General features: G+C 43.9%; 1 protein-coding gene across 3 annotated transcripts in view; it reads right to left on the bottom strand.

Moving 5' to 3' along the window:
- LOC131666766 (dystonin) overlaps positions 1 to 14,231 on the bottom strand; it is a 540,494-nt gene that overhangs the window by 160,099 nt on the left and 366,164 nt on the right. For all 3 annotated transcript variants that reach the window (XM_058939663.1, XM_058939671.1, XM_058939680.1), the window contains 12 exons: positions 13,858 to 14,147; positions 12,709 to 13,752; positions 12,156 to 12,633; positions 11,877 to 12,046; positions 10,982 to 11,803; positions 8,014 to 10,907; positions 6,858 to 7,937; positions 5,669 to 6,728; positions 5,285 to 5,532; positions 1,199 to 1,276; positions 755 to 926; positions 490 to 607 (listed from right to left, as the gene is read on the bottom strand). In XM_058939663.1, the coding sequence (XP_058795646.1) occupies positions 490 to 607; positions 755 to 926; positions 1,199 to 1,276; positions 5,285 to 5,532; positions 5,669 to 6,728; positions 6,858 to 7,937; positions 8,014 to 10,907; positions 10,982 to 11,803; positions 11,877 to 12,046; positions 12,156 to 12,633; positions 12,709 to 13,752; positions 13,858 to 14,147 (8,454 nt within the window). The remainder of the gene's footprint in view (positions 1 to 489; positions 608 to 754; positions 927 to 1,198; positions 1,277 to 5,284; positions 5,533 to 5,668; positions 6,729 to 6,857; positions 7,938 to 8,013; positions 10,908 to 10,981; positions 11,804 to 11,876; positions 12,047 to 12,155; positions 12,634 to 12,708; positions 13,753 to 13,857; positions 14,148 to 14,231) is intronic.

The following is a 14,231-nucleotide window of genomic DNA, read 5'->3' as shown; positions in this document are numbered from 1 at the left end:
GCGTAATACAGCTTAGGAGCACTAACGATCTCTAGTTATCTGAGCTATACACTATTATAGCCGCGGAGTTTCTCGCGTATTCGCGATCTATTTACCGATGGAGGTCTTCTGCATGGAAAACCTGAAATACGGTAGCCTAGACTGAAAAATAATTAAAAATGAAAACGTTTTTAATAATGTACGTGATTTTGTTCAACTTTTAAAGAATCAAAAGTATTCCATAGATAAATCACTTAATTTCAACTTTAAAAAACTTTTCCAAATATTTCATCTCACGTTGGGCTCTTCAAAAACCGAGATTCGATTTAAATTAGAAATAATTGAATGAATTGAAAATTTGTAAATATAAAACGTTCTTAACTGTTATTGAATGCTATTCATATATGATCATGATTTATTAAATTTCATGTCTTGTTTAAAATATTAATTTTCCGCTACTGCAACCTCCTTGATTATTACTTGTTTTGCCACATTCAAATGAATACTTACTCGTATTCAGAATTCCTTGAATAAAGTCATCTCGAGGAATGAGACCATCATTATTTTTATCCATTTTTCTGAAGAGATCGGTTAGCCGCGACTTTTTGTGGTTCATAAATTTCAAGAACTGCAATAGAAGAAATTTCCAGGGTTAATGTAATTTTCGAAACACTACTCTTAATTTCTATCATAAGTCCGACTGTGGAGTTGTAACTTAGTAAAACTGATTAATTGTAAAGGCAATAATTGATTCCTGTTAACTTTTATTTATTACCCTTTTTCTCCACTCTTCCCAGCTGAAATTGGCTACTCGATCTAACTCATCGATGTAATTGAGCTTATCCTGAAGTCTTCGCTGACGTTCCCAAGCTAACATCCAAACATTTCTCCATCTATCCCAGAGAAGCTTCACCCGGGGATTACGGAATTCTGGTTCAGCCCCTTTACTATAACATAGGCGTAAGCTCCATCAGCATCAACATGACAATGATCGTTCAATTAAAATCTACTCATTACTGCTATTCAAAGCAAATTATTGGAATCTTAAGTCAATAATTTCACTTACAGTACCTATATATTTTAATTATTTTATTAAAGACACAACAATATTGAAGCAATCACTAAATAATAATTTAACAATAGATTATCTTCATGATTCTTGCTCATGTTGTTTTCAAAGTTGATTGGAGCTATAGCATAGCAATAAAATGATACGAACCTTCCTTTTGGTGGGAACCGTGGGCCGATGTGTGGTAGTGATGGATCTGGGGTTCTTTCGCGACCTGGACTGCTTCGTCTAAACAAGAACGAACATGCCTCGAATCACTCAAAAACACTACTCTTAACTATTCATGGAAACATTTCTCAGTTTTTCTTTAGCTTCACTTAAGTATTTTCGCTTCCTTTATTTTATTCTTTTTCAAAAATGTCGGAATGTAACACTAAATACTTTATTACATTGTACTATTTTGCTTTACGGTCGCATTCACGTCAGTTAAGATTATATAATATAATAAAACTTCTCAATTTGATCATTCTTTTAAATTGACAATCTTTAAATTTAGTGAAATAACGTTGGCTTATTTATGTTTTATATCGTAGACTGACGTATTCGAGTTATTACGGACACATGACACTTAGCAGTAAATAGGTAATATGCGCGCGACAAGCTCCCCAGCCATGTAAGGGGAAGGAAGGGGGGGGGGTATACGGACAATTGTGCACTGGTTTATTACACACAGTAACATAGCATAAGAATTAATATACGCTGAGTCACGCTATATTACTGTACAGAATAATTTATGTGTATAATAAAACCGGGTACCATAGTCTGCACGCCTATAAGGACCAAGCGGGTATCCGCAGTCAATCACATCCAACTTTTCTAGATGTATTTTGACTTCCAGGATCTGAAGAAGATGATTAATTAGACAAGGTACCTTTTAATTATTTATTTACAATTTCAATGTTTATAACGTTACATATTTTTTGGTGATGAGTTGAATTGATTGAATTAGCACCTTGTATTGAAATAACTAGATTAGTGTTATAATCATCTGAATCCTGATTTCAAAAAGACAGCTTACGCTCTCGCACGCTACGTCCGGAATCGATTTTGTTAATTTATTATATTTTCAGTTCTACATGATAATGATATTTTTATAAAATATAAAAATCCGCATACTGCTCATGAGACTGAAAATTATTTAATAGATCAAAATTCATCTAGGAAACTTGCGTGTTTCAAGAGAACGTCGATCGGCAACGGGTACTCCCCCTTACCTGTAGACTAGTATAGAAGCTCTGTATAGCCTAGGAAGCCGTAGTGAGAATGGCTACTGGATTATATTGAGTTGTACGCAGCAGTATTCACTCTTGTATATCGGTTTACCACCAGATGAAGGGACTCAGCGGAAAATCGACGAAAATCGACTCGAAATAATTATAGAAAATTCCGCGCCTTTATGTTAATAAAATAATTCCAAAAGTTGAACACTCCTAGATCAATAGAAATTTAATTTGTGTGTCGTTTTAATACGAGTTTTAGAAATAAATGTGTTGAATCAATAGCAAAAATAACGCACAATTTTTCTATCCAATCAAAATATTATTATAAGCATCTGTTAAAGAATAAATATTTTTTTCATACCAGCGATAGATGCACCTGAAAGATCAGTCCGTAACATAGATTTACACCTTTGTGGAATTGTAATTTATCAATGTTAACTATTTGTCAATTCTTTAACCCAAATAAATCTTCAAGTACTTAAAATTATTGGTTATTGAAAAAATAACTCATTAATATCAGTACAATTCTTGCACTGACATTCTTGGGAAGATATTTTCTGTTGAAATAGTTGACATTGTTAAATTTTTGAAAAATCATTTATGCTTATAGATGCCCTTTTCAGAGCACAGTATGTCTTGAATCTACGTTATCTACTGATCTTTCAGGTGCACGTATCGCTGTTACGAGAAATACTATTTATTACATTATAACGGATAGTTATAATGATATTTTGATTGGATAAAATAATTTGTATAAAAATCGAATGAAAACACTATGCAGATTAATTTCTATTTATCTAGGAATGTTTAACTTTTTGGAATTTTTTGATGAAAAAAATCCTAATTGCGCGGAATTATGAATGAGCTTTGCTATATTTGCCAATCGCGCACAGTTTTTCTGTAATTTTCATCGATTTCCTGCTGAGTTTATTCATCCTCTACCACGTGGGTTGTATATTTATGAATAGAATAATACAACGACGATAACTATAGGTCTTAAAAATTAGCATCCAGAATTAGTTTGTTTACAATACTCGATAAACTAATTATACTATTAGATAGTTCATCTAATGAATTTTTGTTATTTTCATTTGTTAGTTTGTCCACAAATATTATCTTAAAAATAATAAAATAAGCCTTGAATGCTAGGCTTCAGTACCCAAGTTTGAATCGAGTTAAAAAATTGTAAAGTGCTTTTGAAAAAATTTTTAATGACCAATCCTTATGAACTAAAAGCATTTAGAATAAAAGCGCTGATAGATCCATTATTTAACGAATAAAAAATAAAAAAACCGTTTTGATCTATAGTTTAAGACATACGACCACTAGTCGAAGTGGCGTACGCATGCGGCTTAGATACGCACGGTAAGAGCTACTACTGTTGGCGAAGCCGGGTGTCAATTATTTTATCGAAGTCCAACTTGGTTTGTCTCAGCTACTTACAGTAATAGTGCATACCCAAGTCGCATGCGTGCGCCACTTCGACTAGTGGTCGTATGTCTTAAACTATAGATCAAAACGTTTTTTTTATTTTTTATTCGTTAAATAATGGATCTATCAGCGATTTTATTCTATATGCCTTTTGTTCATAAAATGAACTAACAATTGGCTAGTTAATGGTTTTTTTAAATGTACTTTATAATTTTTTAACTTCATTTAAACTTGGCTACTGAAGCCCCTAGCACACCAAACTTATTACATTATTTTTAAGGTATTAGTTGTGAACGAACTGACGAATGACAAAGTTGTTGCTTATTCGATAAACTATCTAATGGTATAACTAACTTATCGATTATTATAGAAGAACTGATTCTAGGTGCTAACTTTTAAGACCTATATACTCTCGAAAATTAGTGTATTGTTTACATCGTGCACTTATTAACAGAATCAACTTCATCTGCACGTAATTTGAATATTAACCAAGAATATAATAGTACCAGTACATTTCGATATTATCGCAAGAAAGTGATCTCAGCCTCGTGTGGACGTTTGTGCCCGAGGAAAGTTAGGGTAAAGAGATCGCACGAGGCTGAAATCACTTTCTCTCACATGTATCTAACTTTATTTTTCAATATTACGTACGTGAAATGAGATTTTAAGCATGTTCGATTTTTCGAGTGTGCCCACACACTGAGTGTCAAAACATTTTCTAAGTGCCATAGCAGAGTCATAGCTAATACTACTTTTTGGAGCTTGGCTCACCCAAAACACATAAATAACCAATATTGGAGTTCACTTTTATGTAATTATGGATAAGTTGCAATCAGAATTGATCAGCATAGAGAAGTTTCATTGTATAATATTTATTTAATGATAATGAACATTAAAGCAGAGTAAAATTATAGATTACGATTATTTGTTTTATTTTTTATTTTTTACTACAGTTAACACATTTTTTTCATCATAATAATAACGATTTTTTCTGCATAAATCTAAACTAAATTAATTTAAAAATCTTGCAATCAATTACCGTTTTATAATTTTTCAAAGAATTGTAAATATTTTACAAATAATATACTTTATATCATTAATGCAAAAAAGAAAGACTGATCTATGATCATTTCAATAATTTGAAGATCCCATATTTAAAATGTCAGTTTTCTAAGGTGTTTTAACTGATTGTTTACATTAAAGCATGCAAATTACATTCTTAAAATAAATACTCACCTTCTCCATGTATTAGTGAGTATCAAATAAATAAGTATTCACCTGAAGTTACGTTTCAAATAGAGTCACGTATTTTCTCAACCTCTACCAAACTTCAATTTTACATATTTTCAAAGCCTATTGAAGTGAATGCTTTATGCAACAGTCATACATGCTAACACACCGTGTAAAATATAATATTAGTAAGCAAACAAATAATTATTTGTAAAACAATGAAGTTATATAATAATGAAGTAACTCGTCTTTACTATACATCACAAGAGGTAATACAGACACATATAAGCGTATGTATTTACACACTCACGCACATACACACATATGTATAAAGAGTAAAAGAAAAGCAACATACGCAATTGTTGATGGTTTGATTTTAAATAGTTTCCGAGAGTCCTTTATAGGTTTAATTTGTCTAGCTTTGCAGACTCGATCGACTTCATTTTGACGCCTTGCAGTATTTTCCATGAACTCTCGGTGATCAGAGATTAGCGTTTCGAGTATGGCATGGTCATCAGGCAATGGTTCACCCTCCAGGGTGATGAGAGTTGTTTCTAGACCTTCCAGCCATGTGAATAATTCGTCCAGTAGATTATCTAAATCCTAAATAATAGAGAACAGAATGAACGGAGAAGACCGGATAATAGATGGGGGAGAAAATTGGGACGATAAAGAATATCGATCATTGTGAAATCCAACATATTAAAATAGAAAAATGAATTGGAATAAGCTAAAATACCTGTAGAGCTTGCATGTGAGCCTCAAGTTTTTGATTACGTTGGTGAGCCCAAGTGGCAACCTCATCCCATCTAGACTGTATAATAGTGATCCAATGTTTAATAACGGCAATCCCGTCAGGATGGGATTCAGTTAGAATAGCACGAGCCAGCTCGAGAGTGTTCTCCTTCTCGGGCTCTTTGGTCGCGAGTTCCTTGAGAAAATGTTCATGCTCGAGAAGTTGGATTCTGCTCTCCTGCTCGTCCTCGGGAAGTATTCCAGCAAAGCGTAGCTTCATCTCCGCATCACTAAGCCACTCAAGCAGCAAATGTACAGCCTTGTGAAGTCGCTCCGCATCCTTAAGCGCCTCCTCGAGTCTGTGGGACTTGGCTAAAGAGAGTTGACTAACCGTCTGCCAAAGTGAGTCGAGTTGGCGCAACTGTAGTGCAATGCTTGCGGCGTCCTCGGCGTTAGCTTTGGCCTCGAGCTCGCGGCCGGTTCTGCCAACCGAGTCCATCTGGAGTGCGCGTGACTCAAGATCGGCTTCGAAGCCACGATGCTGTTCGACTAGTTGGGACACGGTGTCAAGGTCACCATGTACAGGACCAGCAGCTTCGATGTCGCGCTCTGCTTTGTGCAGCCAGTCAAGGAGGGCCTGAACGGCCTCCTTGAACTGACCGCTGAACAGTAAAGCCTCCTCAAGCTTGCGCTGCCTGTCTATGCTCTTGGTGCAAACTTGCGCCCATTTAGCCTTCAGTTCGGCGAGCAGTTCGCGTAGCTGGCTCTCATCCAACTTAGGCGCTTTGTCCTTCAAGCTTTTGCCGTTCTTCATGCACGCATCATAGCTGGGTTGCTTAACGCTGATCTCGCGCTGCACTTCACGGTGTCGAGCCAATCGCGACTTTATTTTGTCGGGCTCCTCACCACCCAGGCCTTCGTGCGCTACCTCATCCAGGCTACGCTCCGTCTCATCGAGCCAGGTCATCAGACTTGACCAGGCATCGTGGAATTCGCGTGCTTCCTTGTAACCATGATCGAGTGCCCGAGTTCTCTCGGCTGATTTAGAGACAACTCTCTCCCACCTGTGCAGACAAAAATTAGAATCAGCGTAGTTAAAACTCGTTGCTGGAGCTTTCGGGTATTGAATCAAGATAGTTGCCTAGCTCTAACTACTACTGACACTCGCCACAACTCGACTTACTATTTCTTACCTATGCTGCACGCTAATCAGCAAATTCTTGATAAGAATTACGTCCTGCTTTTGCGAGAAATACTTGAGGTGAGTACCCTTCTTGTCGAGGTTGAGCATTGTCTCGCGATGCACACCAACATCCTTCTGGAAGGATTTGTGCTCGTCTATTTGACCGAGGATTGTTTCCATTACGCGCGACACGGGCTTCAGATTTCCGAGTACTTTCTCAGCGTTGCTCAGCCAGTCGACGAACAGTTGCAGTGCATCGTGGAATTCATTGGCCTCTTTCAACGCGATCTCGAGCTTGATCTTCTTGTCGTTGGCTCGAGCACAGACGTTATCCCAACGTTGTTTGAGTGTCTTCAGGCTGTGACCGAGACTTCCACCGCTTAAACCGGTAGCATCTTTGAGGCTGGCGCGCCTCAGATACTCTTTGCCCTGCTGTAACACTGCTTCGACTTTGGCTCGATTCTGCTCAATCTCGTTATATACTTCCATAAAACGCTCAAGCTGCTCACTCGCCGTTTCTGGCAGGCCACCTACTGGCTTCGAAGCAACGATCGCACTGTCAACGTCGGCCAGCCAAGAAAGTAGGTCCTGCACTTCACCAGTGAATGACTGAGCTTCACGGAGTGCGTCTTCAAGCTCCCGCTGTCGATCAGCTGCGCGCTGCAGCAGCTCACGCCAGCGCCGATTGAGGGTACCAAGCTTGTCCGCAGTCGAGGAGGCCTCAGCACTACCTTTACCATCCTCGATCAACTGCCGGCCCGCGTCGTTGAGCGTGTCCACACTTGTCTGGTGAGCCTGGATGTCATTCACTAGTACCTTCAGCTTGGCCAGCTCGACCTCGATCACCTGCGCTTCGCCCGCCATCACTCGTAACTCATCGAGGCTACGCCCACTCTTTTCAATCCACACGAGTAGTTCGTCAAGCGCGTGCTGGAATTGACCGAGGCGCAGTAGCGCGTTCTCCAGCAACCGCTGTCTCTCCACAATGGCTCGTAGCAGCGCATCCCAGCGTCGGTTCACTTGAGTCAGAGGCTCCTTTATAGCCTGAGCTTGCTCCGAAGAAGTCCGCTCGGTCAGTTCCGCGGCTTGCCTGTAAGAGATGAAATTCAGTTAATACTACTCGATCAAGAAAAATAGGAAAAGGAGAAATTATAATCTATACTTACCTGTTGAGCGCTTCGACCTTAACCATATGTGGATCAACGTCAATCTTAAAATCGGCAAGTTGTTTTATCTGATTCTTAACCTCAAAGATATCGCTGCCAAGCGCGCCCATGACGGCGAATCTGTCCTCAGCTTCTTGCAGGAAGTGCCGCAACTGTTTGAGAATATCGTGGAACTCCATTGCCTTTTCCATGGCGTCAATTAAATTCTCTTCTCGCCTTGCGTACAGGGCTGTGATATTGTCCCACGCCTGATCGAGGTCTTCGATGTGTTTGCGGACTTCGGGCTTGTCAGGTTCGCCACATAGCCCCATCAGTTCGTGACCAGACTGGCGTACCTGTTCCACTTCGGGTTTCGTATGATCGATTTCTTGGCGTATCTCTTGCAAAGCCACCTGCTGCTGTTCGATAGCTGAAGGCTGGGCCGCTGGTGGCATTTGGGCCACGAGAGCATCATGCAGCTCAGCTAGGCTGGCCATCACACCACCGAGCTCGGACCAGAAGCGCTCGGCGCAGCAGAGGGTCTCGTCGAGACTACGAGTACGCTGGTCACTTTTTGAGTGCACTTCTATCCAGAGTTTTCCAAGACGTTCTAGCTTGCGTTTCACTTCTTTGTGCGCCGGATCATTCAAATTGAGGGCCTTATTGATGACCTCACCAGCGGCGCGTTTCACCGCGGCATACGCCTCTGCACGCTGGGCTAACTCCTCCGTTAGGGCGGCATTATCATCGAGTTGCTCACGTAGCCGCGGCGGGTGGGCACTGATCGGCTCCGCTCCTGCTAGCTGTTCAGCCGTGTGTCCGAGAGCGCGTAGCATGCCTTCAAGCTTATCGGCAAACTCGGCCGACTCTTGCAGCGCCTGTTCAAGGGTCTGTTGACGCTGCCGCAGTTCTGCCCGTAGGGCCGCAAAGCGAGCGTTGTCCTGATCAAGAACCTCTTGTACTTTAACCGCCTCCTCGCGATTGCACAACCGCTGTAATGCTTCACCGGTTTTATTCAGCTTATCGATGAGAGGCTTGTGCTCGTTCAAGGCCGCAACTAGAAGTTCATTGCGGTCTTGTTGCTGCGCGATTAGCTCGGGCCTGAGGCCTGGCATAGGCAGCATCGCCACCTGCTGCTCAATTTCGTCTAACCAGGATGCAAGCACGAGATGGGTGTCCCGAAGATGTTCCGCTAACGGCAGCGCTTGCTCGAGAGAGCCTAACCGCTCACCCGACAATCCTGCCACCGTATCAACGATCTCGCGCAGCTCCTCCATACGCTCTCGGATCGCGGTGGCGTCCTCGCCAAAGGCCTGACTAGGAACCCCAGCACCACCTGTGCCTTGTTGTAACGACTCGCGTGCGTTTTCCCTTATAACCTTCTTCGCCTGGCTAATCACCTCGCGTACGCGAGCCTTCTGCGCGGCGATGTCATCATTAAGCGCCCGATGCTCTTTCAGTTGTACCCGAATAACTTCGGGCTCGCTACTTGGCGGTTCAGCCTCGCGCAGCTGCGCGTCCGCTTCACGGAACCACTCCAACAGCTCGTCGATGTCACCAATCACTTCAAGGGACCGCTGTTTGCTCAACCGCAGTCGTTCGGCCCTGCGCTGGATCTGTTCTGCGATCGCGTCGAAGCGGCGTTGGTCCCTCAGTACCAGAGCCTCGATTGTCGATGCACCCTCGCCTGGTGACACCTGACAGAGCTGTGGCCCCAAAGCCTGTATCTTATCGAGAACTGGACGAAACTCGGTGATCTCGAGCTCCAGCCGCGTAATCTCATCATCGTCACCACGCGCTCTTTCGGTAGTTGTGCTGGCACCAGCTAGGGCCGCTTCCGCAGCCTGCATCCAGTCTGTAAGCCGTGAGTGGTGTTGGTGGAATTGCTGCACAATTGGCAATGCCTCTTGTGCACGACGTAGCAACTCCGAGCCTCGCGTCACCAGTTCATCATAACGTCGGCGCAGCGAGTCTAACTTGTCTTTAAGCTGTAGGGCCTCGTCGGCGCCAATGTGGGTCATTAGTTCGTGGCCGGTTTCGCTAGTGGCCTCGAGCTCACTCTGACGCGAAGCCAATTCTTCGCTGATGTCGGCCAAGTCCTCCATTTGCTGCAGTAGTCTTTCGGTATGTACGGCTAAAACACGGTAGCGTGTTAAGCGAACCTCTGCCTCTTCCATCCAGGCCTGCAGCTCTTGGTAGCTAAGCACTAAATGACGCAGGCCCTGCTTCGAATGCTGCAGCAATGTTCCGAGAATCTCAGAGCGCTCGGCGAGGGCCCCATAGCGCTCGGCCACCTGCTGAAGTTTATCGGCTAGACTCGTGGCCTCGTCCTCACCCACCAGGCCCATGAGGCCACTTGCCACGTCAGTCAGTTCGCTGAAAAATGACCGCTTGGCTAGGATATCTTTGTGCAATTGTTGATGCTCGCCTATTTGCTGCTGTATTCTTTCCTCATCCGTAGGTACGAGCTCCATCTCGCGAACACGCGCCTCCGTATGATCAAGCCAAGACGCAAGTGGACTCAATTTGTCTTGAAACTCCTTAGCTACAGACATTGCGCGCTCAAGAGCCAACATACGTTCTTCTGCTGCCGCGTTCAAATTCTCGAAACGGCCCATCAGGTTACTTAACTGTACCTCTATGGTCTTTCGCTCCTTGGCTTCAGCGCCTCGGCTCACTTCGTGGCCCATTTCGTACAATGAGGATATCGAGTGCTGTCGGTCAACCAGCATCTTGCGCAGAAACTTCTGCTCCTGCAGCTGGGCTTTTACTACTTTGAAGTCTGACGATGGTGGTTTTTGATTAGCAACCATTTCCTCGGTATCAGCTAACCAATTTTCCAAACCATCCAGAGCCTCCTGGAACTTACCGGACTGTAGTAGCCCGACGTCCAACCGGCGATCTCGCTCGTTTATCTGTAATTCAAATCGATTAGAATCATATCGACTGTGTTATCACTCGAGAGTAACAAGACGATGCGTTTACTCACCCTCTCCTTAAGCTCATTCCAGCGCTCGTTCATCCGGTCAAGATCTCTCTCGATGCAACTCGTATTAACGTCACGGCCAGCGCTCTGAATGAGGCTCTGACCAAAGACATTAGCCTGTGTGACGGCCTGGCTAAGTGGCTCAATTTGCTTGGCTTTGAACATTCGGAAGTCCTCTTGTTGTGCGCGAATCGATTCTACTTCCGAGCCCACTGGCTTTAATTTGCCCACCTGTTCATGAACTTCGCTCATAAGGTCCAATGCCTGAGCTTGGGCCTTGGCGAACTGTTGCAGCCGGGCGAGTGTCTCATTCAACTCGTCCTCTCGGGCCCGTGCATTTTCTTCGAGCCTAGTCAACTGCCTTGAGAGCGACTCAATCTGCTGCCGAGTGGCTGCGGCGTCGGCGGCGAAACCCAAATCCACCAGGCTCTCGCCGCTGCTCACTAAACGACTAACGTCCTCTAACAGCCGGCCTATCTTAACCAGTAAAGCCCTCGTTTTCTCTATCTGCTCGCGTACAGTCTTGATTTCGCGGCCAGCAGGTTTCATATCTTCGAGTTCTCTCTCGAGAATGGTTAACTCCTGTACGAAACTTCGCAAAATATCTGTGAATTGAGCTACAGCGGTGGCCGCGCTCTGAAGCTCGTTACAACGGTCGTCGAGTTTGGCCTGCAGGTCTTCGATGCGATCGGCCACGCTGTCTACCTCGTCCAAAAAATGACTAGCATCCACACCCTGCTCACGCGCCTTGTGTCCCAGATCAATGGCCTGCTGGCGTACGTTGCCGAGTGGTCGCTTTAAGGCCACTGTCTCTTCCCTTAGTTTCTGTAGCAATGTAAGTAAGTTTTCCAATAAATAATTCGATTGTCCAACTGGTTCGTAACTTATCTTTACTTACCTTGATTCGATCGAGGAGTTTTGGATCTTTTGCCGCTCCTCCCAGAGCATCATGCGATGCCAGTTTGTCCTCACATCGTTCAAGCTCATGTACTAATTCTCGCAAGCTCTCGTTAAAATCGGCAAGGTGTCTCGCTGTGTCCTCAAGCGACTGCGTTCGTTGCAGCAATTCTGTGGGTGGAGAAATGACATCTCAGCTTTATTGGCTAGGCCTAGTAAAGACAAGACTGCACTGGGGGGCAGCTTTTCCAAGTTACACTGAATATACTATTATACTTGCCATTATTTAGTTTATCCCATCTGGCTTGCATGGTATTGAGTTCGTTCTTCACCACATCCTTGTCGATATCGCAGGCGCTAACAAACGTTTCGCCGAGAGTATTATTGTTTTCAAACTCTCCAGATTTCTTCCAAACTTCGTTTCGAAACCCAGACAATTCTTTCAGTTGCTTCTCAATGTCTTTACGCTTGAACGACATCGGCTTGAAACTCTCGAGCTTGTCTTCGGCTACACGCAACCAGGGCAAGAAGAGATTTTGCGCGCGATAGTATTTATTGCAGTGCTCGGCACAAGTTTGTAGTTTGGTGTGTCTATCAAGAGTATCCTTCTTCAGACGGTCCCACTGGAATTGCATTTTGTCGAGATCACGCTGCAGGGTTCGGTTCTCGAGCTTCTGCGATCTAGCAAGTATGCCACGACCTTTATTCAATAGCATTATCACCTCATGTTCCCTGCTCATGACGCTACGATATACCGGCTGAAAGATAAAAATAAAAAATAGTCGAGAAAAAAACTTGGAGTTGTCATGGAGGTTCCCTAATGGACAATTTACCTCGTGATGTTCAAGTTGTTGATGTAATAACTCACGATCGGCTGAGACAAGCAGCTTCTCGGACATGCCACTAAGCTCGTCAGCCAACCAACCAAGAATCTTACTGCATGAAGCATCATACTGGCGACCGTCTTTAAGACTTCCTTCGATTTCAGCTTTCCTGTAGTCCAATTTCTTTTGTAAATTATTGTATAGCTTATTAACGGAGGCAAGCTTAGCCTGGATGTCGGATTTGGAGGCTGGATCACTGAGAACCTGGCATAGCTGCTCACCCGCGGCTTCAGCGTCTGCGAGTAGTGGCCGCTGGCCCTCGAGCTGCCTGCCAAGATGTTCGATTTTGCGCAGCTGTTCCTCCGGATCCTTGTCGAGTGGTAGTTCGTCCAAATTATCCGATATGGTCTGCAGAGCATCGCGTAATCGGCTGAGACTAGCATCGAACTCTCGGCTGGTGTCGACGGCATTGCCCAAGCTTCGTGCACGCTCTTCCAACTCGGCCAATTGATTTTTCCAGCGCTGCAGAATACCGTTGAGTTTTTGGCGTATTTTGTGAGCATCGACTGAATCTGTAGCCAACCTCACGAGCACGCTATCGGCTACGTTTACGAGGTGGTCCAGCTGAGGCTGCTGCGTGCGAAATTCTTCGCGGAGGACCTGCACCTGCTGTACCTGACTAGCCACCATACGTGGGTCTGGCGATATCGGGCCCAGGGCCCCTAGCATCCGCTCCTTTGTGCCAATCCAGGTACTCAGGGCCTCATAAGTATCGTGCCACTGCTTAATACTCTCTAGAAATTTCTGCCTATCCTTGCAAGCTTCGGATACAAACTTCCAACGCTCGGCTACCTCCTCAAGCTGTTGATTCAGGACGTCAACGCCACTTGCTCCAACCTTTCGCCTTACCAACTCACGCACCTGGCTTTTGGTGCTATCGAGTAATGACTGCTTCTCATACATTTCTTCCATAAGGTGCTTAATCTGCTTGCTCGTCTTGTCGGCTTCCATCTTAGTCTCATGCATCGTTTCCTTCGGCAATTGGCGATGCACCTGCCAGAAGAACTCCAGTTATCAACCAATTTACGAGCATCCGTGTAACATTTCAAGAAATAAAAACGATATCAACCATCAACAAGCTAACTTTGCAGCACTCACCTTATCGAGAAATTGCAAAAGCGTCTTCAAATTATCGCGGTATTTGCGCAGCTCCTCGCGGACGTTGTCGAGTTCGTTTTGTCGTCCAGACAGCCTTACTCCCAGAAGCTCGTAGCGATTGTTAATCTCCACTAGCTGCTGTTGTACCGGTGACAAATCCTCTAAAAGAAATCCGTCTTGACTGGAGCGACGGCTACCAAAGCCACTGCTACCACCTGGGGAGACAGGACTTTGAACTCCGTAGGTTTTAGATGGAGACGGCGAGCGAGCATCTTGAGGAGTTCGATGCACTATAGCGGAGAGATAAAAGAAATCAAAGAAAAGTAAATGAGTTACTGGATAAACGAGGTGCAAGGACAAGGTTTAAGTAGCAG

Source organism: Phymastichus coffea, unplaced genomic scaffold (assembly GCF_024137745.1).
Source record: "Phymastichus coffea isolate CEN01 unplaced genomic scaffold, Cenicafe_Pcof_1.1 PCOF00004, whole genome shotgun sequence".
Classification (NCBI taxonomy): domain Eukaryota; kingdom Metazoa; phylum Arthropoda; class Insecta; order Hymenoptera; family Eulophidae; genus Phymastichus; species Phymastichus coffea.
Note: the sequence above shows the minus strand (reverse complement) of the source record. Positions and strands in the feature narration are given on the sequence as shown.